The 16,209-nt window shown below is 39.2% G+C and overlaps 1 protein-coding gene across 1 annotated transcript in view; it reads left to right on the forward strand.

Annotated features, from left to right (window-relative positions):
- Reln (reelin) overlaps positions 1-16,209 on the forward strand; it is a 323,527-nt gene that overhangs the window by 303,158 nt on the left and 4,160 nt on the right. The window contains exons 56-63 of the mRNA XM_013034723.1: positions 365-540; positions 4,551-4,624; positions 4,783-4,944; positions 5,666-5,823; positions 8,122-8,341; positions 8,537-8,734; positions 9,393-9,491; positions 14,371-14,376. Coding sequence (XP_012890177.1) covers positions 365-540; positions 4,551-4,624; positions 4,783-4,944; positions 5,666-5,823; positions 8,122-8,341; positions 8,537-8,734; positions 9,393-9,491; positions 14,371-14,376 — 1,093 coding nt within the window. The remainder of the gene's footprint in view (positions 1-364; positions 541-4,550; positions 4,625-4,782; positions 4,945-5,665; positions 5,824-8,121; positions 8,342-8,536; positions 8,735-9,392; positions 9,492-14,370; positions 14,377-16,209) is intronic.

Here is a 16,209-nt window from a genome sequence, read left to right on the forward strand (position 1 = left end):
TCAGTCCTCAAGAGTAAGCCAAAAGCTAGAACACATATACAAGTAATTCAACAGTATACCGGTAACTTCAAGAAAATAACATGTAGCCGGGCACTGGTGGCTCACGCCTGTAATCCTAGCTACTCAGGAGGCTGAGATCTGAGGATCACGGTTCAAAGCCAGCCCGGGCAGGAGAGACCGTGAGACTCCTATCTCCAATAAACCACCAGAAAACCGGAAGTGGCGCTGTAGCTCAAGTGGTAGAGCGCTCGCCTTGAGCTGAAGAGCTGAGGGACAGTGCCCAAGCCCAGAGTTCAAGCCCCACGACCAACAAAAAAAAGAAAAGAAAATAGCATGTCACGTTGCTTTCAATTTACTTTAACAGAAGGCACTTCTCATGAAGAAAACTGGAGTTTTTACCCCAATGCAGTAAGGACAGCAGGATTCTGTGGCAATCCATCCTTCCACCTGTACTGGCCAAATAAAAAGAAGGACAAGACTCACAACGCTCTCTCCTCCCGAGAACTCATTATACAGCCAGGATACATGATGCAGTTTAAAGTAAGAGAACATGACTCTAAAAAATAAAAGTGATGTTCTGTTTGGGCTGTGAGTTGGAATGTTTGTTTTGACAACTACAAGGCAGTGATGGATCGCATTCATTAACAGATGCCTCACTGATGATTGAAAGAGACCTGTATTCATGTGATTATATGAGCATAAATCTCTGAATATGTTGAGACATGGTAAATAACTGAATAGTGACTGTTGATCGTGAGGCATTATTATGTAGGTTTACTACTCAATTTTGTTGATACTAGGAATTGAACTCAGAACCTTGTATACTCAACCTTGTGTACTCTGGAGCTCAAGTAGGTGCCTCTGCCTACTTCTCTGTGTAACTCTCTCAAACACACACACACACACACACACACACACACACACACAAACTATGCCTACTGTGTTGACTAAGCCATTTGATTCTTTGTCTATGCTCTCTCATTATACGTTCAGTTTCCTGTCTCTAACTTCAAGCTCTCCATTGACCCAGTTGTAAGTTCCCCAAACTTCTAAGAACTGGAGGATTTCTTGAATCTTTTAAATTTACATTTTTCATTTGGATAGAAAGATGGAAGGAAAGGCCTAAGAAGCACTCAGAGAGAATGATAAAGCAATACCAATTGATGTCTCTCTTAATGCCAAACCATTTTTGGGAAGTGGGGGTCCTGGGTCTTGAACTTGGGGCCTAAATGCTGTATTTGAACTCTTTTGCTCATGCTAGCATTTGAGCCACAGCTCCACTTACAGCTTTTTTTGGTAGTTAATTGGAGATAAGAGTCTCATGGACTTTCCTTCCCAGTCTGGCTTCAAACCATGATCCTCAGATCTCCACCTTCTGAGAAGCTAGAATTATAGGCATGAGCCACTGGCTCCTGGCCAAGGATACTTTTTGAAAATGATTACAGAAATACATTTCACTAAACACATCAGTTATTAGACTATCCTTATTTGCAAAGATTACAAATAGTAAGAATCTTTACTAGCAGAAATAAAAAACATATTTGCTTTTTTTTGTTGTTTTGAGCTTTGCCTTATGAAATTCTCCTCAGAGACTAGAGGACAAGGCTGGATTGTTTTTCACATTAGTGTCACAAAGGCTGTTCAAGGTCAGAATAAAAAAGCAAGTATATTAGAGCTTCCTTCTTCAAAGAATGTAGTGTAGAACACTACAGCCTTGGGCTTTCATCCGCCCCCATCTTTTCCTCTTCCCTGAATGGCTGTTCTCAGCCATTCCAGCTAATGAGGATTCTTTGGTTTTGGGTTCTCTGCTAGTTTCTCTGTTACATCTTTGAAAGCTCTACTTTATATCTCCTTTGTCTTTCTTTTTTGTGTCTTTTCTTTTTTCTAATAGCAATTTATTATCTCCTGGATTATTACATATATTCACATACTTTTTGAGACACAATGGGTTGAACTCAGGGCCTTGTGCTTGTCTTGCTCTACCACTGAGCCATACTGAGCCCTTTTTGTTTGAGGTTATTTTTCAGATGGGGTCTTGCACTTTTTTGTCAATACTAGCCTTAGATTGTAATCCTCCTATCTACACTTCACTCATAGCTGGGATTTAAGATAAGTTGTGCTTGTTGAAAAGGAATCTTGATAACTTTCTATTCTAATTTCCATTGAACCATTTTTTGGCTTTTCTTCCTCAGCCCTCTGCATGTCAGCATTTTTCAGTGCACCTCAGATTTCTTCTCTCTCCATAGACAGTCTGTCCATGGAGAACTTTATCCAATCCTCTGGTTTCGAATATTGTGTTGTGAAGAGCAAGTCTCTGATCTGTGTATCTAACCCTTCACTGACTCAGTAATAGCTCAGTATTTTTCACAGTTTCCACATATTCTGACTTGGTTTGTTGGTTCTTCAACTCAACATATTAGTGAGCTCAACACCTTCTCTTCTACCTTTTTTGGACTGGTATTTACACTTGCTCAGCTGGCATGTTACCACTTGAGCCACACCTCCAACCCAGCTCTTTTGCTTGTTATTTTGGAGATGGGTCCTGCAGTCCTCAGGATCTCAGCTTCCTAAGTAGCTAGGATTACAGGTATGAACACTGGTACCCAGCACTATTTCTGCAGATGGCACCACTTTTCACATAATCACGAACTTGAAATGATAAAGTACTCCGATTTTTCCTCTTTTTCTTCTGTTTTTTTATTATCTTTCAGTAGTTGTACCAAGGAGTTGCCATTTAATAAAGCAGTTTATGAATACAATAAATCTTCAGCAATGTCACCTCTTTCAGCATTCTCACTAATCCCTCCCCTACTCACCCTTTCCCTCACTCTTCTTAATTTTGTAGCATATACATTGGATTCGTGGCTGCATTCTCTCCCTCTTTTACTCTTCATTTGCCCACCCCTGTCCCCTTGACCTAGTCCACCCTTTTTGAGTACTCAGTTCCTGGTGTTTTATTTTGCTGAAGTTTGACTTGGCCTTTCTAAGGAATTTACACTATTTTAGTTCTCCCTTCAATCTACCGTATTTCAGTTAATAGATTTGTATACACTGCATACCACCTAACATATTTACTTATAAGTTTATAAGCTAAATCTAGCTTCCACTTTTACAAAGGAAAACATTCATCCTTTGTCTCTCTCTGGACCTGACTTACTTCACTTAACATGATTTTTTCTAGGTCTTAACCAATTCTTAACAAATGGTACAAATAAAGTTCTTTCTAATGGATGAGTAAATTTTCTAATGGATGAGTAAAATCACATATATATACATACATACATACATATTACATTTTCTTGATCCATTCATCCATTGAGGGACATCAGGCTGATTCCATAGCTTGGCTATGGTGAATAGTGCTGCAATGAACGTAGTTGTGCTGGCGTCTTTATGGTATCCTGGCTTTACTGTATCTTGGATAACTACACAGGAGTGGAATTGTTGGATCATAGTTCTGGCATTCAATTCTAATATCCAATGTTTGTGACTTCCATTTAATTCTGTTTCCATTATTATTACCTCTCTTCTTGCCCTAATTAAGTCAATTGTCCACTAAGCACTCTTTAAGCTCTAATCTCTCTGCATTCCTACCTCACTTTGTCATCATAGACTCACCTTTACGAAGCCATTTGCATGATTACTTCACATAATTCCACTAAAGTTTCAGTGGTTCTCTTGCTGACCAAATTAAGCTCAAACATCTTAAACTGTGATTCGTGGTCAGCCAAACTCATCCAAACTTTCTAACTTATGTCACCATACTCCATATTCTCTCTACTTGGATCCAGACATACTGTGTGCTCTATTCCAGGCCACTCTGTCTGCTCACAGTCCTTCTGCCTAATAGCTTCCTCCTGTTTCCACCTCTCAGATGCTCAGGGGCAGTTCATCTGCCCCTTATTTTATTGTGATCTAACGTACTAATTAAACATAATCACCGCTCCTCAGAAGCACCACAACATTGTATTTGTATCTTTTATGATCTCCATTATTATGATTGGACTATGCTTCTGATTCTCCCTTTGAATTCAGAGTTGTTTTATTCATGAGTATATGGTTTTAACACCAACCTTTCCTGATGCTGTCACCAAATAGGACTTGTTGATTAAATAAATAATTAGGACAAAAATTTATCTTTATTTTAGTTTTTAAATTTCAAATGGTTGTATAAGGGAGTTACAATTTAACTTATCTGTTTATGTATCCAGTGCTTCAGAGACACCCCTACCATCTAGACTTAAATTTGAATCACCAATTTTTGTATCAATTGTACGTATTACTGATTCAGACATTTAATTGCAAATATGTAGAAAGCTTATATTAACATGTAAAAGAAGAAAGTGCTATGAATGAATGTTAAGTAGTTAAAAATTTGCTATTTTCAACTCCAAATAAAAATGTAATGGGATCCAAAAGTTAGGATAACAGTGAAAATGTTTCAAAGCAATGATACTTTCAATTTCTTTCCATAACTTCTCCTCCAAATACTTTCTTTGCAGCAGGCTCATTAGCCTTGCCTCTGTACTGACTGTTTATGTTTCCTTTAGATTGTGGTGGGTTGTGAAGCCACTTCTTGCGGTGACCTTCATTCTGTGATGCTGGAATATACGAAGGACGCAAGGTTAGTGAACTAATATTGTACACTTCACAAACATAAATATTTATAAGAAATGGGAAATTCGTGCCAAAATGATTTAACCCCACTTGAAAGCATTACTCTGTCATTAGTCATTTATTTCTCTTATGATTGGTCTAATGTGACATTTTTGGTTTCTGTAGGTCTGATTCCTGGCAGCTTGTTCAGACCCAATGCCTTCCTTCCTCCTCAAACAGCATTGGCTGCTCCCCCTTCCAGTTCCATGAAGCCACAATCTACAATGCTGTCAACAGTTCCAGCTGGAAGAGGATCACCATCCAGTTGCCTGACCATATCTCTTCCAGGTGGGTTGTCTATGAGGGTAGAACTTAGTAGAACTGCCTGGAAATCTCTAGCATCGTGCAGAGAACTTAGAAGAAAAAAACAGTAAGATTTACATAGTTTTAGTTGAAGCTCTAGGATCATCTCACATTTTTTCTCACTCTCCTTGCCAATCCAAATCCACAAATGACAACTGCATGTCCCAAGAAAAAATATGAAGAAATGGGGGAGGGGGCTCTAAGTGACTCACAGACCTCATATGTCTTTTAACTCCCTACTGTGCATGTGCCAGATTTATTCACAAGGCCTTTAATGACAACCCTTAAACAAACCCTGGTGTTGACAGTTCTGCCATGTGTTCTGCTCTCCCCAAAACTTTGCTTCTCATTCAGATATGAACACCCCTGCAGTGCAGGGCTGCAGGGTTGTACAGAGCTAAGGATAAACACAATGGTGTGAAGTCTTCCTAGATTAGCATCCATTTTACTCAAAGCTTTGGAAAATCATATGCCCAGATTTATACAGGCAGGGAATAGGAAATGCACACACATGAAAAATAAATCTTCCCAAGGAAGATACAAGCTTTTTAGAAAGGCAGATATCTGGTTATATACACCCCAAGTCTGAGGAATATGAGTTGACTCAGAAGCCTGCTGTCTCTTGAGGGCTTCAGATTGCCATTTCTGGAGGGAAAGGCTGGAGCACTGTGTCCTCACTTGCCTCTGTTCTCTGTTGGTCTTTCAGTGCAACACAGTTCCGCTGGATCCAGAAAGGAGAAGAAACCGAGAAGCAAAGCTGGGCCATTGACCACGTGTATATCGGAGAGGCTTGCCCCAAGCTTTGCAGTGGGCATGGGTACTGCACCACCGGAGCAGTCTGTATCTGCGACGAGAGCTTCCAAGGTCTGAACTAGAGCTGTTGTTGAGACAGAACACCATGAGGGTTCCTCATCTGAACACGTCACGCAGTGCACTTGGACATGGATAAGCTCCAGGCTGTTGGAGATGATAGCACATTCCACTGAGTTATTTTTCTTTCAAATAAGTTTCCAAGCATCTTGTGCTGTGTTTCAGAAAGTACCTTTAAAATGTACTCTGTAATACTTGATATAATCTATTAAATCTATATAATCGATTAAATCTACATAATCATCTATTTAAAAATTATAAATAAATATGTATCTACACGAACTCACTCAGCATATTCCGTAGTACCTCACATTCCTATCTTTCATATAGATCCCTAGTTTATTCATCACACCACCAACACTTGGTTTCCACTTCTGGGCCTCTCTCCTTTCTGGCCTTGCTTCCCATTTCTAAATAGTTTAGCCATTACTTAGTTCCTCTACCCATCCTTTTCCTTAATATCTGTCCTCCCAAGACACAAAAGGTTCAAAGTGCTCTGCTCAGGTCATTTCCTTATTCATAGCCAGACACTGGTGGCTCACAGATGTAATCCTAGCCACTCAGGATCTGAGGCTTGCAGTTTGAAGCCAGCCCAGGCAGGAAAAGTCTGTGAGACTCATCTCCAATGAATTACCAAAAAGCCAGTAGTGGAGCTGTGGTCCAAGTGGTAGAATGCTAGCCTTGAGCAAAAAAATTCAGCAACAGCACCCAGACCCCAAGTTCAAGTTCTAGGACTGGCACCACACACACACACACACACACACACACACACACACACACACACATTCCTGACTTACAGAATTATATTCCACTACTTGGGTTTCTAGAGACCAAGTATATATTTTACCAAGCGTCTATTCAGCCCCTCGCATTATAGCAAAATGCGATTAGCCTAATAAACACCTAAAGCCCTGCTTTCTTTAAGTCTCCTGTTTCTAACAGGTGATCACCTCTGTAATTGCAAAGTATACCTTATATAATTCCCATTCTATCCTAGTAGACTAATGAATGACATATATCAAAGCTAAGACATCTTCTTCTAATAAATCCTTACAAATTCTTGTGCATTATTATTTAGTTCATATTTACAGACTCCTTCTACGGGTCCATTTAGTATTTATGCTGTCTCCATAAGTTACCTACAGTTAAGATTATTATTCCCAATTGGTAAATAAAGAAACTGAAACTCAAGGAGGTTAAGTGACTAGCCAAAGTTCATACAGCTAGTGAAAGTCAGAAAGAAGATCAACACTCAGGGTCTTCTTTCTAGTCTTCGTAACTGAGAACTTTATGCAAAGTGGAAAAGAATTAGACAGCTTTACCCAAGCATGCAATGCTAGAACTGATATATGTGAATTGTGGAGTAGGATCTGTTTAGATTTCTTGGTAGATGATATTTCTTTGCCTCCAGATGAATTGGATACGATTCTTAGCCATTTCCTTTCTCCCATTATCATTACTGCCGAGACCAGCTGGGTCTGTCTGTGCTTTAGCTGAAGAATTTTAACTTTGTGCAAATTAATGAATTGAATGTCTCATGAGAAGACTTAAATGTCTGCAATTTACCTTTTTCCTTGATCCATCAGAAGTATGTCATTTTGATTTCTGAACTATTATAGATGTTTAGAAAAAATGTACTGTTTAAATGAAAGAGAAATGCAAGCACACACACATTTGCTAATGTAGTGTCCAACTTAAATGCCAGTGTTTCAGCTCATTAACCTCTGAAAGACACTTATAGTTTATACTCGTTTATTTATTCCAGCATCACTACTAAAAGTACTGTGAGTATTCTAAGTGCTGGAAAACAACCATGAATGAAGATACAGGCTCTGTTCCCAGGAACTAAGTGTAGGGCTGAAGGAGAACAAGAGATGACTCATCTTAGTCTACATTATCATGTCAGCGTGGAGCTTCCCGCTGAAACCCATCATCATACGCAAACAAAGCCTGGCCAGATTCTGTGGTATTTAAGTAACAAGTTCACATGAGCAACACGTATATTAGCATATATACATATATATGCACATATATATGTTGAACAAATATTTGCATAAGTAAATGGGGTGTTCTTTCAACAAGTTAAAACAATAATTGTCCTAACAAAAGAGAAGATTTTATTTCTGAGTATATATCTGCTTGGTATTTTGTCATGGTTTAAATCTAAAATAGTGTGTGTGTGTGTGTGTGTGTGTGTGTGTGTGTGTGTGTGTGTGAGTGTGTGTAATCTTTGATGATTCTGCTTATTCCAGCTGACTACTCTGAATTCTTTGACCATTCCTTTTCTCCTAGGTGATGACTGCTCCGTGTTCAGTCATGATCTCCCTAGTTATATTAAGGATAATTTTGAGTCGGCAAGAGTCACTGAGGCGAACTGGGAGACCATTCAAGGTGGTGCAATAGGAAGCGGCTGTGGGCAGCTGGCTCCCTATGCCCATGGAGACTCTCTCTATTTCAATGGTTGTCAGATAAGGCAAGCTGCTACCAAACCACTGGACCTCACTCGAGCAAGGTAACCAAAGCCCTGTGTTATATTCACACATAGAATTGGTCATGAGCATGGTCTGCGTCCACTTTGACCTGATCATGAACTTGTGACAATAGTTGTGACCAAAAATTATGTACATTAGGAAAAGATAAAGTGTAACTCCTTTCATGCTTCCTGGCTTTTGTTTGAAGGTGATTTCTCCTATTGTTTTTTTTTCAGCAAAATTATGTTTGTTTTGCAAATTGGGAGCACATCGCAGACAGACAGCTGCAACAGTGACCTGAGTGGGCCCCATGCTGTGGACAAGGCGGTGCTGCTACAGTACAGCGTCAACAACGGCATCACCTGGCATGTCATCGCCCAGCACCAGCCGAAGGACTTCACACAAGCTCAGAGGGTGTCGTACAATGTCCCCCTGTAAGTGGCTTGAACAGAGACCTATGTTCTCATGCCCAATTCCTGGAAACCAACAAGAAGTAGAAGTTGGATCAGGTTCCTGACTCAACACCATAAACAGAGTCAAGACTAACCTAGATCTCCAGTTGTTGCTGTTTCTTCTTAAGGGGCACTATTGAAGCGAGGAAGAAGGGCAAGAGGGAATGAACAGAGAGCAACAGCTAAATGCAGAGGCCTTTTTGCCCATTCCTCTTCCTTTCAACGGTGTATTTAGTCTTTCTGAAAAAAAAGAAAACACCATTTTGATTTTCTTCTTGGCATGCTACTTTGAAATTTTATTAAGGCCACGCAGCCATGTTTTGTTCAGCATTGTTCAACAAGCCTCCAGCACAATACCTGTCACAGAAAGCACTTCCTGTTTGTTATCAACTATGTAGCTCTTCCAGGTACACTGGAGCCAGGGAAATGAGGGAAAGAGATGGGAAAATATTCCAAGCCCTTGACTGGCCAATAAATTCTGACACTGCTTGAAAGAGTGACATGACCAAAGCAAATCTGAATCCTGTGCCCTAAATTTGATGGATGTAGGTTAGCCTAGGAGCGTGAGTGCAGTCTGCAAACCACTTGCCAGAAAGGCCTGTTGCCTGTGTTTAACTTCTTTGTCCTGACTCTGTTTCAGAGAGGCTCGGATGAAAGGAGTTCTATTGCGCTGGTGGCAACCCCGCCACAATGGAACAGGTCATGATCAGTGGGCTTTGGACCATGTGGAGGTTGTCCTGTGAGTATCTGCTACGGAGAATACTGGGTCCATTTCAGGAAGGTTTGAGATTCCTTTAATCTAGCATGCTCCTGAACTCAGTAAGAACTGAGTAAGAACACAGTCCCCCACTGGACCACTGTGGTTTATACTCTTAAGTCTCTGCAAACTATAGCTCAAGCCAATCGTGAAATAACAAAGCCCTAAATGTACTTTAATATAGCTTAGAAAATGTTAATAGAACTGTTTATTTAAGGATTGACAGTATTGGTTAAGTTGGATAAAATGAAAATTTCCTGGCAGATACAAAACCATCTTGGGCCAGATCTGAATTGCTTTACAAAAGAGAATTACATACTGAAAGAGGAAGGATCTGGACTGGTCCATATGCAGAGCACTGGTGGCGAATGTGCCATATTATGGACACCTGCCACAAGCCACAGGTGCCCAGGCATTCTCCACTTAACAATAAGGTTTCAACTAGAGCAAAGAACCCAGGGTTTCACATTCCTCTTGACCAATCCCTGCACCTAACAAGTTGGGTCGTCTGTCTCCCCCATCCCCTCCCCTCCCACAGTTTCTCCCATGAAAAAGGTCTGTAACAACTCTCACCTGGCCAGTTTGACTGTTTCCCTCACAGAGAGATGACTTGCTTTTTCTCTAACAATCTAGTTCCTGTAAAACTGGAATGCTTATGTCTCGACGGGTTCGAACTGATGGCTCCAAGTGGTTGGCAAGGAGAGGCGAATCTTCTCGGTAGATAGGTTCAACTGTTCATTCTGTTTACCAAATCCAAAATGAAATCAGTCTTATGGCTGATTTCAGTCATCTTGAAAGCAAATTTAAATGATTAATTGGTAGGAAAGCTACCAGATTTGTTTTCTTTCAATCATGGCCATGAGCTGAATTTTCGAGTCTTGAGCTAGCCCTCGTCTTAGCTTCACGGAGGCACCTGCTTGCATGGCATCCATATCAATTCCTAAATCCAAGAGCCACCCAGTCCCCACACAAGCCCCCACTGTGCGCTCTGCTGCTTTTGGACCACTTGCTGGGCTCTGCCTCCACAAGACAAAGTCAAGGTTGACAGTTAACTGTACAGACTCTTTGGAATCTAAATATGAGGCTGATGGTTTACTTAGCTATCAATCTTCTTAGACTGTTATCCCAGAAGAATAATTTGAGCTCTAAAATATACACATACAAACATACACACACACACACACACACACACACACACACACACAGTGAGACCACAGAAATATCCAAATAGACCAACATTCAATCCTAGAGTCATTTTACCCTGACTTCTCTTTCAGTACAGCAATTCTCAGTCTGAGTGAAAATCAGAATCACTTGGGACGCTTTTGAAAGCATCAACCAATGTCCTAACGCCCAGCCCATCCTTGCAGATGCTTTGAATTAATCTTCATTGAGAACTGAGCATCTGTCAGTTTTTAAAGCACCTCAGGTGATTCTAATAAATCGAGACTCAAATTAGCATCTATAACCACTCCTTCCCTTTCAAGTCTCTTGCCAGGACAATTTACATGAAGGGGGATTCCTGTCTGACAAAGCATTACCAACTCCTATCAAAACTTCAAAAATGTGTCAGTCATCAAAAGAAAGCAGGATGCTAATTCTGCACTTGATAGAAGTAAGAATTCTCAACATATCACAAAGTTGAGAAAATAATTCTCCTCTTACCCATACAAGCCATTGAATTTCAGAAACACATCATCACCAATTATTCTTTCCCTTGAATTAGAATTAAAAGTTCAAACCACAAATATGAAGTAGCCACCCTATCGCTTGGCAACAGAGCTATACCTTAGGCTTTTTTGTTGTCCTGATGCATCACAGGCTTTTGAGGCTCCAACAGGAAGCCTTACCAGAGAACCTTGTGGAATATCTAATGTTGATATTTATTTTTATAAACCAGCATCCTCTATTACAAGAATAACGGTTAAATTATCTGAAATCCTAGAGATCTATTTTCTTTGGTATTTTCTGGAGCTGTAATCTGTATCCTATGACTCCACCTTTGTCTCCAGAATTTAAAAACTTTAAAGAATGTATCACTTACAGGCACCTGGTATACCTATCCAGGCATTCTTATCTCAGATGCTCAGACACTAAACCTTCCAGATGGAGAGAGAACATCACAGCACATGGGGTTGCGTACTTTGTTTTTTCCCCCTGTGGCTTTTTTCAGTGAGTCATTTAGAAATGCTAACTTTGCACATATTTTTATATTTGTTTCTATACATATAGGTTTGGGTTTTGGGGTGTGTGTGTGTGTGTGTGTGTGTGTGTGTGTGTGTGTTGGTCCTGAGCCTGGATGCTGTGCCTGAGCTTTTACGCTCAAGGTTAGTGCTCTGCCACTTGAGCCACAGCTCCACTTTTGGCCTTTTTTTGGGGGGGGGGGAAGGCTGGAGGGCTAGTTGGATATCAGAGTCTCACAAACTTTTCTGCTCGGGCTGGCTTTGAACTGTAATCCTCAGATCTCAGCCTTCTGAATTGCTAAGATTACAAGCATGAGCCATTGGTGCTCGGCCTGTACATACAGTTTTAAAACAAATGGTATTTTTAATGGCATTTAAAAAATATAATGCTAACACATTATAAGTCCTAACAAATAGGAATTTCTTTCTTCCATGAAAAGATGGAAAAACCTCACAAGAAATTCTATTTTTAGAACTATGCTTTTGATGTTTTTGTTCTGCTCTTGGGAGTTAACATTTCTCTATCACTGTACCTTTACAAAGCACTTCTTGTTTTTGTGAGAATCACAGAAGTACTAAGGCTTTTATTAATATGCATTCAGTAATGACAGCACAAGTCACTCATCTGATACGCATATAATAAATAATTCCAGAGAGTTCAAGAAAATCAATTATATAATAATTTTCCAGTGTCAACCATATCTTGCACAAGGAAGCTAGTCAAGGCTCATATCACAATTCACAAGTTTTGTAAATTACTCTAAACTCGTTATAGAAGATGTATATTTAAATATAGAAAAGAAGTGCACTCCCATAAAGCCTTTTAACCGGAAATATTTTCTTAATTATTTGCACTACTGTAACAAAACACAAGCTGGTAATGCTTGTGGACAGAGATGAGGCTCATACGTTAAGATTTGTAAGCCTTACCTAACCACAAAATAGACAGGGCTACTAATATGTTTTTGCAACTAATGGTGTGGGGGGAGGGGGCATACATTTTACTTAAGTATATTTAGAATATACCTTTTGTTTCCAAATTAAGATTGGCCTTAATCTAGCTTTATTATGATAGTTTCGCTTTGGTGCATGTGCACCGAGGACACATGCTAAAAAAAAAACACAAAATCTAGGGAAAAAAAGTGTGATCACGCATGGTATCTTACATTGAGTTGAATATCTGTACTGCCCATGTTAACCAAGAAGACATCTGCATTTGGTGAGACCAAAATCAGCACTTTTCAAAAATGTTTCAAGGTTCAGGAGTGTATCCCAAATGAACAAGTATAGAATACATTTTTAATTTCATGCTTTAATTCTAAAAGGCTGCATGTGGAAAGATTTGAGCTTCATAAATATGGATATACAGAATGACAAGCTCCATGCTGTAAAGATTAAAACTGCCCTTTTTTGCATTTAACAAGCTAAGTCCCTTATGCCTATGCTTGTTTGAGAGTTTAATCTTCCCACTCTCATAATGTTTTCCAATAAAACCTGCACATGAAAAGCACTTCATGACGACCAAGCCCTTCCTAATCTGCAACAGAACAGATGAACCGAATTGACAGATCATCTTTTCCAGCCTCACTAGCTTACAAAAAAAAAACCCTCATTCTGTAAGGTTTAAATGATGTAGCATAACACAAGCATGACAATCAAACATTGACAATTCACTTGCTAGTGCAGAATATTTTTCAGTAAATGTTTGTGAATACATCTGGGCAGATCCCTCACAAGATCCATGCTGGTGGGGTTCTTCTTAGGATAAAAGCAAATTTGTTGTCTTAACCATTCTTGTTGGACTTCTATCCTAAGAATATGCCCTCACTCAACTATGCATTTCATTCACACATCACATTTCCTGTGTACATGTCTGAGTCACAACCTGTCATGTATGTATAATGAAGTGGGCCAATTTTTGCATGTGTACCTTGAAAGCGAATCACTCAGTAAAAAAAAAAAAAAAAGGAAAGAAAGAAAGAAAAGAAAAGAAAAAATCAGCCTTTGAAAACTGGCTTAATAAAAAGTGAATTATCACATTTACTGAGAATTGAAAACCAATATGTTGCTAACTATGGCCTTTAACACATTTATCAGATTTTAATATGAGTTCCATCCTGCCCATCCCCCTCATGCTATTCATCATCAAGATACTGTCACATTTTTGGCACAAATGATTTATGGAGATGAGCCTATTACATTTGTTGCAAAGCATATTTATCCTTTATTAACTCTGACTGGGTTATCTGGTGTAGAGGACTTCTGTATATTTTCAAGACCATTCCTTTATTTAACCAGGAATTAGTACCTCCTAAAAATGTAAATAATTTAAAAATTAGATGAAATTGTTAGTAGTTATTGAACTATTCATTTATTATTTATTCTTTATGTGCAACATTTATGCCAAATGTAGTACTATTGCTACATGTACTTTGACATATGGTTATGAGCAAATATTGCATGTTGCATTACATTAAAAAGTTAAGTGTATGTATATATTGGCTATAGAAGAATAAGGAATAACTTGTTTAATTTTTATTTTCAAAAGAGATGAAAAGTCGTATATTGCGTCTAAACCTGATCAGACTTTTATGAGTAATCACAGTGCTGCATGCATTGAAAGGCATTTTTTAACTTGTATTATATTTCATTATTTGCTGTCATTGGTTTTCTACTAGAGTAAGGTAAGTGCTCTTTACTAAATCTAGAGAACTGTTTGCTGTGAGTTTCACCAGAGTTCCCAAAACTAACTGAGAAACTTTTGCAGACCTTTGTAACTGAAGGAAGCTCTATGAAAACAGTTATAAATAATATTGGCATACACTGAACCATCTGAAACCTACATCCCTGTAAAATCAGAAACCACCACATTGAGAGGAGGTGCAAGGCCAGATCTGACCAGGGCAAGCAGTCATCCCCTTCACCCCACAGCAGGCTTGACTTTAAAGGGCTCATAGTTCATAAAAAGAAAATGAAATAGAAATGTAAATAGGCATAATATCCTCAAAAAACCTATTGCACTGAAGATAAGCATAAAGCATCTGGACTTACCAAGTATATTTTTAAATTAATTTTTTAAATGAGTGAGGGGTCAAGTGCCAGTGGCTTGTGGCTGTAATCCTAGCTACTCATGGGCTGAGATGTAAAGGGCACAGTTTGAAGCCAACCTAGACAGGAAAGTCCTTGAGATTCTTATCTCAACTAACCACACAAAAAAAAGCTGGAAGTAGAGCTATGGCTCAAGTGGTAGAGGACTGGCCTTGAGCAAAAACACTAAAGGACAGCACCAGGCCCAAGTTCAAGCCCCAGAACCTGTCTCTCTCCCCCCTCAAAAAAAAGTGAGGGAAGTTGATATATTGATAGATATTTATAACATTATATAATATTTGTGAGGTTTAGATTCTGTCCTTTGGCCATTTTTAATATGTACTTACATTTGTCTTCTAATTTAGATATTATGCATCTTAAGATGCTATATAATAATGATCATTTATTTAATATCTACAGATGGTGCTAGTTTTCATTTGATCCTTTGAACTCCATGAGGTGAACATAATCAGATAATATTTGCATCTCTTTATACCAGAGAAGAGAAATATGAAATCTTCAGTATATATGAAGCTTTTATACCTACATTTATTTGTAGGTAGCCTTCCTAAAAATGTATGACCTTAAAAATCAGAGATACTTGGAGCCGGGAAGGTGGCTCAGTGGTAGAGTGCTTGCCTTGCATGTATGAGGCCCAGGGTTCAATTCCCCAGCACCACATAAGCAAAAAGAAAAAAAGCCAGAAGTGGTGCTGTGGCTCAAGTGGTAGAGCACTAGCCTTGAGCTGAAGAGCTGAGGGACACTGCCCAGGCCCAGAGTTCAGGCCCCACAACCGGACCCCCAAAAAAATATTTTTTTAAAAATCAGGGATACAATCTCCTCTCTGCCAGGGAGTTTCATGAGTTAGTTGGAATTTCAGCTTCCATCTTATACTAACCAGTATTTCCTTAAAAGATATGTCTAATGGACCACTGGATCCCTATTTCTGCACTCATTCAAATTGTCATTTTTGTATTGTGTTTTGATTAAATTAATTGCTGATCCCTAAAAATGCCAATATTTCTGTAAGCTCACTTTTTTTTTCCTTTTGTCAGTCATGGGCTCAAGCTTAGGGCCCAGGCACTGTCCCTGAGCATTTGTGCCCTGAGCCTCACTAGCACTTTGAGGCAAAGCACCACTTCTCTATAGCTCAAATTTTTCTAATTCTTTCTCTCTCCCATTTCCTTTAGCATTCATTTTTAAAAATCAGTTGATTTTTTCCCCTATTTATACATGAACTAAGATTCTGGCACAACCAGGCAATCACCATATTTCCTATGCAAAAACAGGGACACATTTTAGAATTCCATATGCTGTTCAAGTCCCTAAACTCCCATAGTGATAATAAGAGTTTTCATTCCCACTTCCAAGAAGCCACTAACGCCCATTTTCCCTTCCTCCAGTGACCTCCTCACACTGAGAGAATGCAC

Source organism: Dipodomys ordii, unplaced genomic scaffold, assembly GCF_000151885.1.
Source record: "Dipodomys ordii isolate 6190 unplaced genomic scaffold, Dord_2.0 Scaffold195, whole genome shotgun sequence".
In the NCBI taxonomy this organism is placed as follows: domain Eukaryota; kingdom Metazoa; phylum Chordata; class Mammalia; order Rodentia; family Heteromyidae; genus Dipodomys; species Dipodomys ordii.